Genomic DNA, 15,591 nt, shown 5'->3' with positions numbered 1-15,591 from the left:
GTACAAAATGAAATTTCTCCATAGAACCACTCTTGTAAAGCAACCTCTCTTTCTACTAGCTTGTCTGAGGTAATCGCAAGTGTACTGAGTACACTATTTCTCCAACTTTATGAGGCCTTGTCTATCAATCAACTGAATGTTACTGGTCCCTTAAGTTGTCTTTCAAGATGCGTTCATTTTGTGTATATGTGTATACCGATACGAGTGGGTTCAACGCACCAGCATTTTTATTTATCTGTCTCCACACCAGACCTCTCCATGTGAGGTCATCAATGCACCATGATGAGATCTGCAGGTTGGAAAATACTGCAGGGTCCTTTGTAAGATGCTAGAACACAATACACTGTAATGGGCTGATCGTGGAGGCTAATTTATTTGTTTTGGGGAAAGTGAGAGTCCAGGGAACTGTATGATTTTATGCCTCTCGTTCATAATTGAGGCATAGTGTTAAAGACCTTTTTTGTTCTTCTTTGCAGATATTGAAAAATATTACTTGGTACTCGGAACGTGTTCTAACAGAGATTTCACTGGGGAGTCTCCTTATACTGGTGGTAATAAGAACCATTCAGTACAACATGACAAGGACAAGGGTAAGAGTTATTTTTAGCACTTCTTTGCAGTCTTTAATTGGTGTGAATTCAGTTCCAAACAGTGATTAAAACAAAGAGAGACCTTTTCGTGCAGCAAATTGGCACCCAGGCAAAGAGGCAAGGGAGGGCAGCACTTAAATACAGTATTAACTGCTTCTAAATTTGTTAAATAAGTTTGATGGTAGTTCTATGTAGTTGCTTTCATCACAAAAATTCTTAGCCCAGATGTATTACTTATGTCTGGTTCCTGAAAGAAAATAACAGACTTCAGGTCAGAGAAGAAATACTAGCCTCCCAGATAACTGTATTATAGATGGTACTTTCCACCTGTATTAAAGTGTCCAGAAGTATGGTTTTAGCTTTGCTTTTATTAATTAATAGTGTTCTATCAGCTGATGGTGTAACTGGGATGGGAAAAAAATCATTGCTGTTCAGAAACAACTTTAAAAATTAAGTTTTTGTGTTCTGGTGCATATCATTAAGTGACCTGTGCAAAAGCAAGGGGTGGTGGGCTTTCTGAAGATAGCAAACTTCATTTCCTGTCTTCTCCCCATAGAGAGACATAATTAGGTGTGTTAGCCTGAAGTTAGGCAGAAGGCAGGGCACCTGAGACTAGCTCATTCAGAGAGGCATGAGGTTTTTATGGGCAGTAACCTATTTTGTCAGATGCTATGAATGAAGTAGGTTGTTGCCTAGAAAATCTTATGCCTCTCAATTAGGTAGTCTCTAAGGCTAGGTACAGATGTTACACTGAATGCGTAGGGGGGAAAGAGGGTTTCTGTCTGTGCTGCTGCCTGGTCCTGTGGTGCACCTTCTCCCCAGCTGCAGACAACAGTGCCAGCACAAGTTCCCTGCGCCACTTTGCTGCTTTGGGAAATCTGGCGGGGGGAGTTGACAAGCAGCTTCCCTGCCATGGTGGAGCCCGGCCCAGCCCCCGAAGACTTCAGCAGTAAGCTGGGGGTGGGGTTGCTCCTTGTCCGCAGCTGCAGGAGCAGCCACAGCGTGAGTTCCCTGTGCAACTTCTTGCTATGTGGAAAATCCTGGTAGGGAGGGAGAGGGAGAGGCAGCGTGCCAGGCATGCTCCCTTCCCCCAGTTTTCTGGCTGGGGTCTTGAGGGGGTGGGGGGGGTTGGGCTGGGCTCCCCCGTGGCAGGGGGCTCCTTTCTACTGTTCCCCCCCACCAGAGTTTCCTGTGCTGCAAAAAGTGGAGCAAGCAACTCACGCTGCCTCTAATGGCTGCAGATGAGGGAAAGGAGTCTCCCTGCTGGGTATCCCCCGAGGTTCTTAGCTGAGGTCTTGCTGGGGGCCAGGTTGGACCCTTCTCCCACAGGAGTGGGGCTCCTTTCCCCCAGCTGTAGCCAACAGTGGTGCTGCACAATCCCCTGCAGTGCTTTTTGCTGTGCTGGCATGTTCCCCCTGCCAGGCATCTCTGGCAGGAGGAGGGGGTGGAAAAGGAGCCCCCCTGTGGTGTGGACCCAGCCCTGTCCCCAAGGGCCAAGCTGAAAAGCTTGGGGGTGAGGGGGAATGTCCTGGTAGGGGGACTCCTTTTCTACCTTCTTACCCTGGGCAGAGTTCCTGGCACAGTGAAAAGTGGTGCAGGGAACTTGCGCTGCTGTTTTTAGCACAGCTGGGGAAAGGAGTGCCCTGCTGCGAAGGCCTCCCCGCCACTTGTTGGCTGGGTTCTGTGGTGGGGGAAGAGGGCCAGATCTGTGCAGCAGAGGCGGCTCTCTTCCCTTCGCCTTCTCCATGCCCCCCCCCAGCTGCTGCTGACAATCCCCACCGGGGCTTTGGTGGCCAGGGCTTTGGTGGGTTCTTCAGCAACCTCCTGGGAGGTGTGCAGGTGCACCCCCCACCTGCTGGCCTTCAAGTAAAGTGCAGTAGTTAGAGCATTTTCTTCCAAGGGATTTTTGAACATCTGTACTTAGCCTAAGGTGCCATCCTGCCCTGCTTTCTTTCCTTAGGTTAGATTTTTGTGGGCCCTCAAAATAGGGACTCTCTATGTTTCTCTCGAGATTTATATAGCAAAACTTACAGCTATGTTACAGACTTCTGCATGTTTCTTTCATGGCTGAAAATATTTTTGCAGTAAGTTAACCAAAGCATGGTGTTAACAATACACTGGATCAGAGAATGTAAAAAAAAAAAAAATTGCCACGTATGTGTCCATGCCAAACAAACAAGAAAATCACATAACAAGTCCAAGAAATGTATTAACCACCTGTAACCCTAGGGCACTTCCATGCATGCTTTGACATGTTCTGGTTAGAAAATGTTGGAACAGACTCAATTAATCGAGCCTGCTGGAGTGTTTTAGTCAGAATGCTCCAGCGTGCTGCAGCGTCTCTTGTATTCAGCATCCCTGTGTTTCAGAACGGCGGCAGGGTGCTTTTAACTAAAGCTTGTCAAATAAGCTTTAGTTAAATTGCCCCAGCTACCATTTTGCAATACAGGACGCTGAATACATGAGATGCTGCAGGCAGTTTACTTAGAGCAGCTCCCCAGGCTTCTCCAATTAAAACACTGCCTCCCCCCTCCCCTGGAGCACATGTATGGGTGTCTTTAGTTTGTGAGATCACAGACAGACAAAAAGAGACTGGTAGCTAGTTACAGGCTTTATATCAGATGAAAAATAAGCACTACTTTCTCAAGTAAGTATTTATAAACAAGAATAATGGTTTGTGAGCCATTTGAAAAGTAATTTATTCTAAACGGCCTGCATTTGGGTATTAAATTCCATATATCCATTAAATTTATCCTTCAGTTTAAGTAAGTAATTATGCTAAAATATTCTCTGTCCAGTTAGAAACAGATTTTTTCCCTTTCTGAACATCCTGGGATATATTCCAGCCAGCAATGCAGAATGAATTTTCTTGCTTAAAAGAGGAGCTTTGTACTTTGTACTTCATAGCACTTATGTTGGAATTCTCTATATGTTCATTCCAGGCCATGCAAATGCAGGTGACAGAGGAAATGGAGTGTTCATATATGTCTAATTTCAGCCTCCTGTAGTGACTGCCAGAATATATAGGTTTCTGGATCCTGGCAGAATAAGTAACAGAAGGAGCCAGAGGCTATAATACGTTTAGCTCAATTAGATGCTAAGAACATTCTCTTCTGTTTGTAGCATTTCAGAGTCTGTATAAGTTTTAAAGAGAATAAATGCATATTTTAATCCTGAGAAGTTGAGACTAACTTCTTAAGGACAGGAATCATTATTGTGAAGGGTTAGTAAAATCCCTGCCTAGCGATAATACTTGTCAATAATGTAGTTAGCTTACTTTCTGCCCCAGACTTGTAATTTTTCACAAAAAGTGAGCCTACAATGAGCACCTCCCACCACATTTAATATGTGCTACAGTAAATCATTCCTTGGTGTATGCTGCTTAAGATTTATTATTTTCTTCATATTGAGGTATAGTGTAATCCATGTTCACTTGTCTTTTCCACATGAACAGGATCAATGAATATTACAGTCCCCAGAGGACTGTGGATTTCGCAGTTTTATTAGCGTTGTGGATTTCTTTAACAAAGCCACTGCTTTAGTGCATTTTCTTGGTCCAGAGGGGATGTCTGTGTGGTTACAAAGCAGTTCAGCGTAGCCAGGTTAGACTAACCTGCAAAGATTGAACCAATTCATGCTCAGGCTTTTTGAATCTCTGCCTCTGTCCTAAGGGTGCAGAGTTGGACAGAGGAAAGGAAAGAGATAAAAGACGATAACAATAGTTTTCCTCTGACTTTTATCAGTTTTGCTTCCCATCTCACCACGCATCATCTGTGATATTTTAAAATATCAGTACAAGTGCATACTATGGAACTGGTACAAGAGACCAGCCTTGTTTGGTGAACACACACCTTAATCTTTTAAACGTTCCTAAATATACACAGTGCAGTTCCACTCTAACAGAAGACCACCTTTGTTAAGCAGTGGAAGCTTCAATCCTTTGAATGGTTTTGTATGACTAGTCTCAGTGTATCTGATAAGAATGGTTTCATGGTATTTTTCCCCTCTTTTTCCAACAGGACAAATACCTTCATACAAATTGTCTGGCAGCCTTAGCAAATATGTCAGCACAGTTCCGTTCACTTCATCAGTATGCTGCACAGAGAATCATCAGGTAAATATGAGCCTTTGAAAAAATATTTAAATTAGTCTGTGCCTAAGTTCAGAAGGAAAGGGACCTGAATTTTCTGTGGCTCAATACATATAATTAAAATATATAACTGAAATTGGAATTAAATTGGACTTTTACTCACGAGGTTGTGGCTCAGTTTCAAATAAGTGAAAATATGAATCTTCTGACTTGTTATGTTCTTCATAGAACAGCTGTAGGAGTTGCTTTTAAAGTGATTGTCTGTATTACATTATTTTTGTCTCTTGTTCTGTTATTACAAATATGCAATGGGCAATTATTTTCCAGAATGCTGCTTTCAGTTTGGGTATACTTCTGCTTGCCTTGATGACAAAGGACCTGTTTTTTAAGTTTCACCAAATGTAGTCTGTTCTTTGCATGAGGTCTTATTAAAGCTGTTACATTTACTTACCTTATTTAGAAGTTTAAAATATCAGCCTTTTGAGCAATGAGTTAGCTCATATGCTGTTAAAAGAGTCACAGTTTTCATAGAATCCTAGGTATAGATGATAGGAAAGATAATCTTCAGAGTTCACCATATAACAGTGAGAGAGAGGTATAAGGGTAAGCAATAGTATGGGACACCTGTTTATTTTAGCAGCTAATCCTACTTGGTGTTCAAAAGAAAATAAATATGTCCTGTACAGTACAGTTTTGCTAGCGGGGGCAAAATTATAATGCTATTAAATATAGACTTTATGCACACAAAGAAGTCCTTACTTGACAAGTATGCAGGAGTATAGTTTGTAAAAATTTATATTTATGAAAACAGGTATGTCCTTTAAATAATGATTCCGAGGGATTGATTTCTCAGGCCTCTCCTGTTTTAGAAGTGCTTTCTTCTTTTGCAGTAGGACTGGAAGAGACCTACTGAGCCATCATGTATAGTCCCTTGAGTTTGCATGTAACCATTTGTCCACAACAGCATCCATTCTGGCCTCTCTTGCACACCACATCACAGCCACAAAACACCTGGTAAAAAAAGAAAGTATTATAAAAAGAGAGCAAGAGAGAAGGCAGCAGCAGTGCCATGTAAAGGAATTCAGTATATTAGGTCAGGGATACTCAAATGATCTCAGGAAGGGGACCGCTGCTGTACTACAGGAGAAGGCAAACCTTCCCCCTACAAAAAAAAAGACAAAAAATCAAAACAACACTGACACTAAAAACAAAACCCCCTTAAGAGCTCTTATCAATATGATTATGGAAAAAACTCCTTCCTAACCCCAGATCTGGCAGTCAGGTTGACCCTGTGTGTGTAAGCCAGATCTATCAGCCTACATGGGAGCTGCTAGGAGCACCTCCCTTATACAGGTAACCCACCCAGAAGCCAACTTCCCTTTCTGCGTCTCGCGGGGGTACTAGATGTGCTGTCGCTTATCCTATACTTTTATGACTTTCATCTTGAAGGAGTGTAGGCTCCCTGCCCCACCATTTTGCTTGGAAGACCATTTCAGAACATCACGTTTCTAATGTGTATATATTGTCTCCAGAGTTGGTTCACAATCAGTTTCTTTCCATTTGATCTTGCACCTATATTGTCCTTTATGTTAAATAACTCTGGGATGCTGTTTGAATCCCTTACTGATGAAAATTCCTTCCACCATCATCTTCGTGCTTGACACCAGTCTTTCTTTCATACCCAGTGATAACAGCCTAAAATAGGTATTCGCTTTGCATTTTGAATGGTCTTATTTCCAGTGTCTATCATGTCTGAAACTCAGTCTGTCACCTATATGTGAAGCAGTCTTAAATAGCTCCCTTGCTGTCATTCTTACTCATTTCTCAGTTCCTGGTCTCTTTAAGGGTGCCCACCATTCACACTTACCAGTATGTTTCCTCCAAAGGATCCAAGTCAAAATGTGCAGGTGTCAAACAGTACTGTTACTCACAGATGCCTTTGGTAGAGGGTATATATTTACTCCTCAGAATTTTTTGTGGCTTGTAATGGCTTTCAGAATATGTTATTAATGAACTTCTTCATGCTTCAAAATTCTCCCTAGAACTGGCTTTCCTATGCTTCTAGCTGGGGCAGTCATCCCTTTCTATCCTCTAGCTGCTTCTTTTTTTATACCCTTCATTTTAAAATGCTTTTGCTACATTATAGCCAATTAATGCTTCCCCTGTTTGTGAAAACCTTTTCCTTAGTGTGCACTGGATCCTTCTCACAGGCTGTCCTCACCATCTGGAACAGCATCTCTGAGGCAGATTGCCTCCCTGATGATGTTTCTTAAATCTCATTTCAAGACCCAGGCAAGGACATGCAACACAATTAAATCCTCTTGAGTTGTTGCTGATTGACAATAAACTATGAAGTAGGGGGTGCAGGGGGGTGTTCCATCTTCATCTGTTTTGTCATGTATAGGTTTCCCTTGCCAACCTCGGGTTTGCCAGCCATGGTTTTGAGTATCCATGCTTCAGAGAAGGGGGAGTACATTTGGAAAATGTCCCACCATGCCCCCACAGCCCTGCTGGTGCCTCTCACTTCCCCTCCTCCCCCCCAGCCTTGCCAGTGCCTCTCACCCACAGCCCTGCTCCCCCAGCCCTGCCGGTTTTGCCAACCATGGAAACTTTGGGGAACCTAACCCCCGTGGTTGGTCAGGGAAACTTGTATACTGATACTGCCTGTGATATATTTACTTGCTTTTATTTGTGAAGGATAATTATTCCATATTCTTATCTGGAAGATATGATACAAATATTGAAGTGTCTTGTTGCTCTTGGGTGGCTACAGAGAATGTGTGTTTGGATTTGTTTTGCTTAATTCAGAAAACAGCAAGTTTTTTGTCACGTTTAGATAAAGCATATCAAGCTGTATGTCACAGACTAGTCTTGTATGAAGTCTGTACAGCTAAAACCACATTTTAAATCCTGTGCCCAGTATTGCTTTATGCAGAAATAAAAATGGAAGAGTTAGAGCAATCGAAGAAGGTAACGTAGACAATGGAGAAAACATTTGCTTTTTAAAAAGAGCATGAGCCACTTTTCTCCATTTGTACAGCATCTCACGTGGTGGGTTTCCTTGGCTCAATGGTGATGTAAGCAACAGCAACAAGTTCACAAGTACTTTGGCTTCAGTGGGAGTTTTATCTGAGTAAAAATTGCAGGACTATACCTGGAATGTCGGTGATCTTTGGTACCAAGCAGAAAATTGTTCAACTACAACTGCCAGTAAACTCAAAAGCTTTTGAAGGGGAGGAGATGGTTACTTTCAATCCTGTTGAGGTGCCATTAGGTTTGGAGCCACACTTACGAGATAGAAAGTTTAAGAGGACAAGTTTACTGCAACAGCGCGAGACAAGATACAACAAATGAGTGTGAGCAACAATTTTAGACATCAAGGCCAAGGGGCACCACGAGTACCCATTGGGGGCTAACGTGTCTTTACACAAATGCCAGGAGCATGGGGAATAAGCAGGAGGAGCTCGCATTCTTATTTGCTAGCACCCAGTATGACCTAGTCGGCTTAACGGAAACATGGTGGGATCTACTCACGACTGGGCGGTAGGCATTGAGGTGTACAGGTTGTATAGACTAGATGGTGTGGTTAAAAGGTAGCTCTCTGTTAGGGAGCAGTACACAACTTCCATTGTCAAGGTGGGGGTAGAGGAGGGGAATACCGAGGTATTGTGGGTCAGGATACAGGGGATCCAAGGGAAAAGGACTTGGTAGTGGGGGTCTACTACAGACCTCCTCATCAGAATGATGAGCTGGACCTGGTATTCTCCAGGCAGCTCTCAGATGCTGTTCAGGCAAGAGAGGCAGTGGTCAGGGGGGACCTAAATTACCCGGACATCTGCTGGGAGGAGCAGACGGCCAAAACAAACTGCTCACGTAGGTTCTTAAACTGCATGCAGGACCTCCATCTAACCCAGGAGGTGTCCAGTCCCAGCAGGGGTAATGCCTTGCTAGACCTGGTCTTAGCAACAGGGGATGATCTTGTGGGTAACCTGTGAGTGCACAGTAACCTGGGAGATAGTGACCATCATTTGGGTACAAGTCAGCAGGCCCAGATGACCTCTACCCACGGGTGCTGAAGGAATTGGCCAGTGTCATAGCTGGGCCAGTGGCACGGCTGAGCACTCATGGTGCTCTGGCTAGGTCCCTGAAGACTGGGAAAGGGCCAATGTGGTGCCTATTTTTAAGAAGGGGAGAAGGGATCAGCCAGATAACTTTAGGCCAGTCAGTCTTACCTATATCCTTGGGAAAACACTGGAAAAAATCATTAAAGAGCGCATTTATGAAAGCCCAGCAGGGGAAATGATGCTGAAAGGAAACCAGGATGGGTTCATCACAGGTAGATCCTGCCTGACAAACCTTATAGTGTTTTATGACCAGGTCACACACTGCCTTGACGCTGGAGCTGAGGCTGTCATCTACCTGGACTTTTAAGATAGCCTTCGATACAGTTTCGCATCCTATTCTCTTAAGGAAGCTAGCAGGCTGTGGAGTGGAGGCTTACACAATCACGTGGGTGGCCAACTAGCTTAGGGACCGCATCCAGAGAGTGATGGTAGATGGGTCGTTTTTGGCCTGGAAGGAGGTGGGCAGTGGTGTCCCGCAGGGTGTGGTCCTTGGGCCAGTGTTATTTAATATCTTCATCAGCGATTCGGATGAGGGTGTGGAGAGCACCCTCTCCAAGTTCACAGATGACACCAAGTTATGGGGCAAAGTTAACACACTGGAGGGCAGGGAGCAGACACAGGCCAATTTGGACAGGTTGGATCAATGAGCAGAACGAAATAGGATGCAGTTCAACAGAGATAAATGTAAGGTACTCCACCTAGGGAGGAGGAATCCCCAACACACCTACAGGTTGGGGGATGACCTCCTCAGCAGCTTGGCGGCTGAAAGGAACCTTGGAGTCGTAGTTGACTCCAAAGATAAACATGACCCGGCAGTGTAATGAAGCCATCAACAAAGCCAATCACACCTTATTGTGCATTAGCAGATGCACGACCAATCGAGGGAGGCTATGCTCCCCCTCTGTGCAGCACTGATCAGGCCACAGTTGGAGTACTGTGTCCAGGTTTGGGCGCCGCACTTCAAGAGGGATACGGAGAATCTAGTGAGGGTCCAGAGGAGGGCCATTCATATGATTAGTGGCCTCCATGCAAGACCCTACGAGAGAAGGTTGAGAGATCTGGATCTCTTCGGCCTTCCCGAGACGTCTGAGGTGAGACCTTGTAGCCGCCTGTAAGTTTATCAAGGGAGGACAACACGGAATTGGTGATGCGCTATTTACCAGGGCACCCCTAGGAGTAACTAGGAATAATGGGTACATACTAGTAGAGAGTAGATTCAGGTTAGACATAAGAGAGACATTTTTCACAGTAGGTCTGGCCAGAATCTGGAACGGGCCTCTAATAGAGGTGGTACTATCACCTAACTTGGAAGTCTTCAAGAGGAGGCTTGATAGACACCTGGCTGGGGTCGTTCTGATGGGGGCAGGGGGTCGGACACGATGATCATTTGTGGTCCCTTTTGACTCTGCAATCTATGAATCCATGAAACAATTAGAGAATAGAGGAAGTAAAGACAAAAGAGTAACAGGAATAATGTCCTGCTTTTTTTTTTTTTTTTTTACATAGTCCGATGCTCTAAATTAGTGTTTTAGACCGTTGCCCCGTATAAACATTGCTGTTACTACATAATAAGAGAAGAGGCAATGAAAATAGCTGAAATTTAAATCAAGTATAAAATATAGCGTAACATCCTGGGCAGGGTGAGGTTCTGAATTATACTTTTGTAGCCCAGATAGACATGAAAGGTATATCCTGTGATTCAAAATATTACAGACTGCTGAAAAGTAGGTTTGACCACAGTAGGTGGCTGAGAAACTGCTACAAGCACTGTAGCAGCAAACAGCAATGACTCTTTTCAGGGAGCCAAACTGTCATGAAGGAAGGATTTTTAAACAGATTTTTTTTTTAGTTTTATGAAGAAAGTCATTCTTATTATCTAACCTACAGCACTGGTGGCACAGGCAGCCTCTGTGTGGCATGTGGCAGATGAGAGAGGAGATGGGCAGTAGCATGGCAGATAGGGCAGGATACAAAGCAGATTGGCCAGGGAGGACAGGGAAAGAAGTAGAAAGCGGAGTAGCAGATAAGGCAGGGGTAGGAGATCAGGGTGGTGCTTGAGGAAGGTGCAGGGCTAATTTGTGGCATGCTTGCCAAAATGTTGCCCTGCAATGATCTAAAATATCACCCACCAAGAGCAATAGTGGGAGCAAGTGTGTATGAGAACAATGAATTATTTGAGTGGGTATTGGCTTTGTGTGGGTAGGAAAAGGGCAGATGGGTATACAGTTGTTTTTAGCCACTGTGATTAAACTTCCTGTTTCAGCACTGATGGGCTCAAACTGCTCCATGTTACCAAATACTAAGAAAACAGAGTGATATTTATATTTAGGTTCTTATTCTGAACCCATCACCAGAGTACAAGCGTCTCTGTGAGCGGAAATCAACTATGATATAAATAATAAAAACGCTCATGCTGTGAGGGGCCAAGGAAAGAAGGGAGACAGGGCCATGCCACTAAACATATATTTTAAAACGTTGGATTTTAAAACGTAGTAGCTATAGAAAATTTGACTTAAAATCTGCTTAGACATGCAAGCAAGCATGGTCATAGTTTGTCTTGGCAGATTCTCTAATAATTTTTCCTTAATGTGAGAACTAATTTACTTTCCATGCAAGCTTTTTCTTAATCATCTTCTGAGTAGATACTTCTAATTGTTTTAAATTTTGAAGACTATTCTCCATTAAATACTGACTGAGAATGTCCAAGGTAGTTTGCCTAAGGTCCCAATAAAATATAACTTGATAATATTGGATAATTTACATCTCATTCCTGCAGGCTTAAATTGACTGATTTGTGTAAATCTTTTTCATCACATGCAGCTGTTGGAAATAAAATTTTATGAAATAGATGCATGATAATAAAATCAGAGGCATTCATCCAATACAAGCTATATTCTCTTCTGGAGATGTGTGCGCATGCGCATGTGTAGCCTTTCCCATTTTTATTATTCCAGTCTTTTTGTTTACAGGTTGCTATTAATTCTACAGAGACTATTTTTGCAGTGGGATAAGGATAACAATCTCCTATCCACCTCTCATGAATTTGTAGAGTGCTGACAACTGTCATATCTGGAATGATACGGTACTTTGTTGTTTAAAAAAAGAAAAGAAAAGCAAAGCAAAGCGTGGGTTATTGTCAGGTAACTGCCTGAACTGCCCAAACCAGCCTTGTAGTAGCTAGGCGACAAGACAATCAGGTGTGTGGCTACTACATAACTGCAGCCAGGAGAGCCTTTGTTTGCTTACTTTACTGAGGCCTGTAGTGTCAAATGTGTTTATCTTCCCTTATTCTGTGTACAGTTATTAGATACTAAAATTGCAAACTCAACGAGTGTATTACTGCATTATTAGTATAATGTGGGTCACTTAAAGACCACAGCTCATCTGGCCACAATTTCATTGGCGTGCTCAGAGCAGTTTTGATTACTACCTGAAGGCTGTTTTCGATCGTTTGTTAGCCAGGGTGTGTATGTGTAAAAAGTTTAAACGTGAATACCTGGATTTTAACCTCCCACCTATGTTGCACTGTACTGAATTGTCACAAAGGAAGAATCTGATCATTAGCAGCAAGCATACAGACAGAGTATTATAGGATAAGTGTTTTGTCCTATATGCTGTCTCCTAAGCACACATATGCCACTAGAGGTTGTCAGACACTTCTCTAATTGAACCCATGCACACACTTGCTAATTAAATTAATTTACAGAGCTCTAGAAGCAGTATCCATCATTCCTTGCACTCTCCCACCCTATCGCTTCGCCTACACACTCCCACCTGCTTGTACCAGTAGAGAGCTGTACTGGCTCTGCCAATCTGTGTTAATGAGAGAAATTGGGAACTTCAGAGTGAAATATAAAAGGGCGTTTTCCTCTCTCATATGTATAAAATCAAAGGAATGTTTTAACTTAGCTGAGAAAGTCAGTGCTGTAAATAGAAGGCAGGAAGGGGGATGGGGCAGAGCTTGAACAATTTACGTCCATGAGAATTGTATTGTCAGGCAAGAAGTCCAAGGTGATAGTGACTCTAGGTTAGCAGTAATTAGGAAATTCTCAACTTCCACAATTTGGATCACCAGAGTAGACTGTAACGTGCTGGAGTTAAATTGCATCCCATCCTGGTTTTGCCCAGGTGGTAGTGATATAGAGTGGGGGTGGGCAATTATTTGGGCCTACGGACCACATAGAAAGTTTTGGGAAGCTGTCACAAGACAGGTCAGCATCTCCCCATTCCCCCCCCTCCCCCCCCCCCCCCCCCAACAGCTCACCAAACCTCCCTATATGGAATGGGGCCACAGGCAATGGGGATCTGGTATGGGCATGGATGATAGGTTCAGCTTCCAGCCTGCCCTTTTACCCTGAAGAGGGGCTTGGGCAGACTCTCTGATCCCTAGCAGGAGCCTGCTGGTTGCATCCACAGGTGATGCCAGTGATGCACAGGCCAGGAGCTGGTGTAAGCTGAGTGGATGTGCTGTAGGGGCAGGTTTGGGGGGGTGGGAGAGGGAGCCAGAGAGAGGCAGTCTTGCCCATGATGAGTGGTGGGGGCTGGTGCTGGGCACTGGGGAAAAAGCAGGACCCAGCAGCAGGCACGCTCACTGCTGCCAGGACCCTTCCGGCTCTGGACCCCTGGCGCCCACTTTGGGGCTGCTCTGCGGCTCCTCCATGCTGCTGCTGCTGCCCTGCAGGCCTGGGAATTGCCAGGAACCTGCGAGCAGCATCCACAGCTGATGCCGGTGGACACCCAGTGCTACTTCTGGCGCATGGGACGGGGGCTGGCGTAAGCTGTGTATGGGGCCAGATTGTGCCCATCAGCCCAGCATGACAGCAGCCAGAGCTACCAGCTCCATGCAGACCTGATCCTGTGACTTTGCAGCTGACAACCCATGAGCTGGATCCACTCAGTTGGCAGACTGGAACCAGCCCATGGGTTGTCTTTGCCCACTCGACTATAGTCCACTGTGCCTATGCCAGTGATTTGTCTGAGTGACAGTGGCAAAGTGACCTTCTCTACCATCAGTCAACCATAAAGCTGCTGGTGGTGATGGGAAACTTTCTCAAGTCTCATCCTGGGCTCCTACTTCTGAATTACTTAATGTTCAAGCAAAGTGTCATGAACTTCTTAATGTGACTTCTACTTGAAAGAGTGGTGCAGTGTGCTGGGTGCCAGTGTTTGAACAGTATAGGACATTTGCACTTGGAAAGCTCTCTCATCTTTTCACTCTTAGTTTGACCAAGTAATTGAAAAATATTCTTTTTCTTTTTTTCTTGATATTTTTGAATGGTATCATAAGGAACTTAGACAAACCATTCTGTAGTTTTCTTTACAGGTGTACGCTCAATAGCATTTTGTAGAAACACACTTGTCCTGGTATGAATGCTTGCTGCTATTTTTGCAATTTCCAATCTTTAGCTGCCCATCTTACCTTACTAGGGTTGATTCTTTTCATTCTTTAATTTTTCCTCTCATTTTTTCCACTGGCAGCATCTGTTGATTAGCCTTAGAGTTTAAATATCTCTGAAAAATGAAGTGCTTCAATTATTTCTTCAAACTACACATTTTATGCTGTATTGAATACAGTATTGCTTAGGATAAAAGAAGACTGAAATTTCAGGTCGAAGTATTTGCTTCTGAGTTGATTGCTATGGGCTCTTTTTGACATGTAGAAAAGAGAGATGGCTCCTGGGTGATGCCGAAAATGCAGAAAGGCAAGAACTTTGATTGCTGCAGTAGGATAGAAAATGTCCTGTTTTCAGGATCATCAGTGGTCATTTCTTCTATTTCAGTACCAGTCCCTTTCCTTATCTTCTGTGTGCTACACACAAAGGTTGCTTGTGCCACTTGTGGTACATCTGCTGCAGGTTGGCTACCCTTGACTTTTCAGTACTTACAAGGAGTGAAAAATAATTTGAACCAACTAAAAAGAATGATTTTTCATAACACTATTCTTTTGACTTGGGACTTGACCTTTTTCCTCTGTGAAAGGTTAAAGATAAGACCATAGATGAATCTTACTATTCATATTGTATATGAATATTTTATATTGAGTCCTATGAACCTGTAGTTGCTCTCTTAAAATAAAACATTTTGTATAGTCATATAAAAGATACAGAATCTGATTCTTTGTTTCAGTGCCTTTCTTGAATGATGTTCCTAACATATGTGAACAAACATATCCGAGTTCTAGCTGCAAAATGTAAACAAATGGTTAAAAGAATACCTACTGGTTATGAACTGTATTTTTAAAACATCTTGTTCCTTTGTTATTGCTAGCATCTTACATTTTTTATACGATTAAAACTGAATGTTGGTTCTCTCATTTACCTGCTAGTATGTAGGCTGTTTTAGTTGCTTTTTTGCACTTTGATCAAACAGAAAAAGTTTATTGGTCTGAGCCTGTTTTTTTTTAATGCTGTTGCACAGAACTTGAGAATTTGGAACTATACAGACTAAAACTCTTTAAACACAAAAGTGACATAGGGGAAGGAGCTGTCATCATCAAGTCCATCCCCTGCAGACACTGGATTATTGCCTGCTCTATAATTTATATTATAACACGTTAAACCTTTTTTACCAAATGCAGATTTTGGGTACCTTATAGGGTCTCTCAAATGAATTTTTTTATATCATTTCCTTTATCCTTCATATATTTATAAAATTAGTTCCGCCTTATAATAGTAAATATATTTTGGTTGCTTGACCTTCTTCGCTGAGTAGGCTTTGTCTTGCTTTTTGCTGGCTGCATACAGTCAGATTAAACATGTTGTTAGCTTCTGACTGATGTATTGTCTCA

At 43.2% G+C, this 15,591-nt stretch overlaps 1 protein-coding gene across 3 annotated transcripts in view; it reads left to right on the top strand.

The window, feature by feature from the left end:
• DYM (dymeclin) overlaps window positions 1-15,591 on the top strand; it is a 370,073-nt gene that overhangs the window by 181,409 nt on the left and 173,073 nt on the right. For all 3 annotated transcript variants that reach the window (XM_090037771.1, XM_090037772.1, XM_090037773.1), the window contains 2 exons: window positions 477-590; window positions 4,610-4,704. In XM_090037771.1, the coding sequence (XP_089893897.1) occupies window positions 477-590; window positions 4,610-4,704 (209 nt within the window). The remainder of the gene's footprint in view (window positions 1-476; window positions 591-4,609; window positions 4,705-15,591) is intronic.

This window comes from Crocodylus siamensis, chromosome 3 (genome assembly GCF_052110815.1).
Source record: "Crocodylus siamensis isolate JL-2025a chromosome 3, ASM5211081v1, whole genome shotgun sequence".
NCBI classification, from domain to species: Eukaryota; Metazoa; Chordata; order Crocodylia; family Crocodylidae; genus Crocodylus; species Crocodylus siamensis.
The sequence above is the reverse complement of the archived record's forward strand: the minus strand, read 5'-3'. Positions and strand labels throughout refer to the sequence as shown.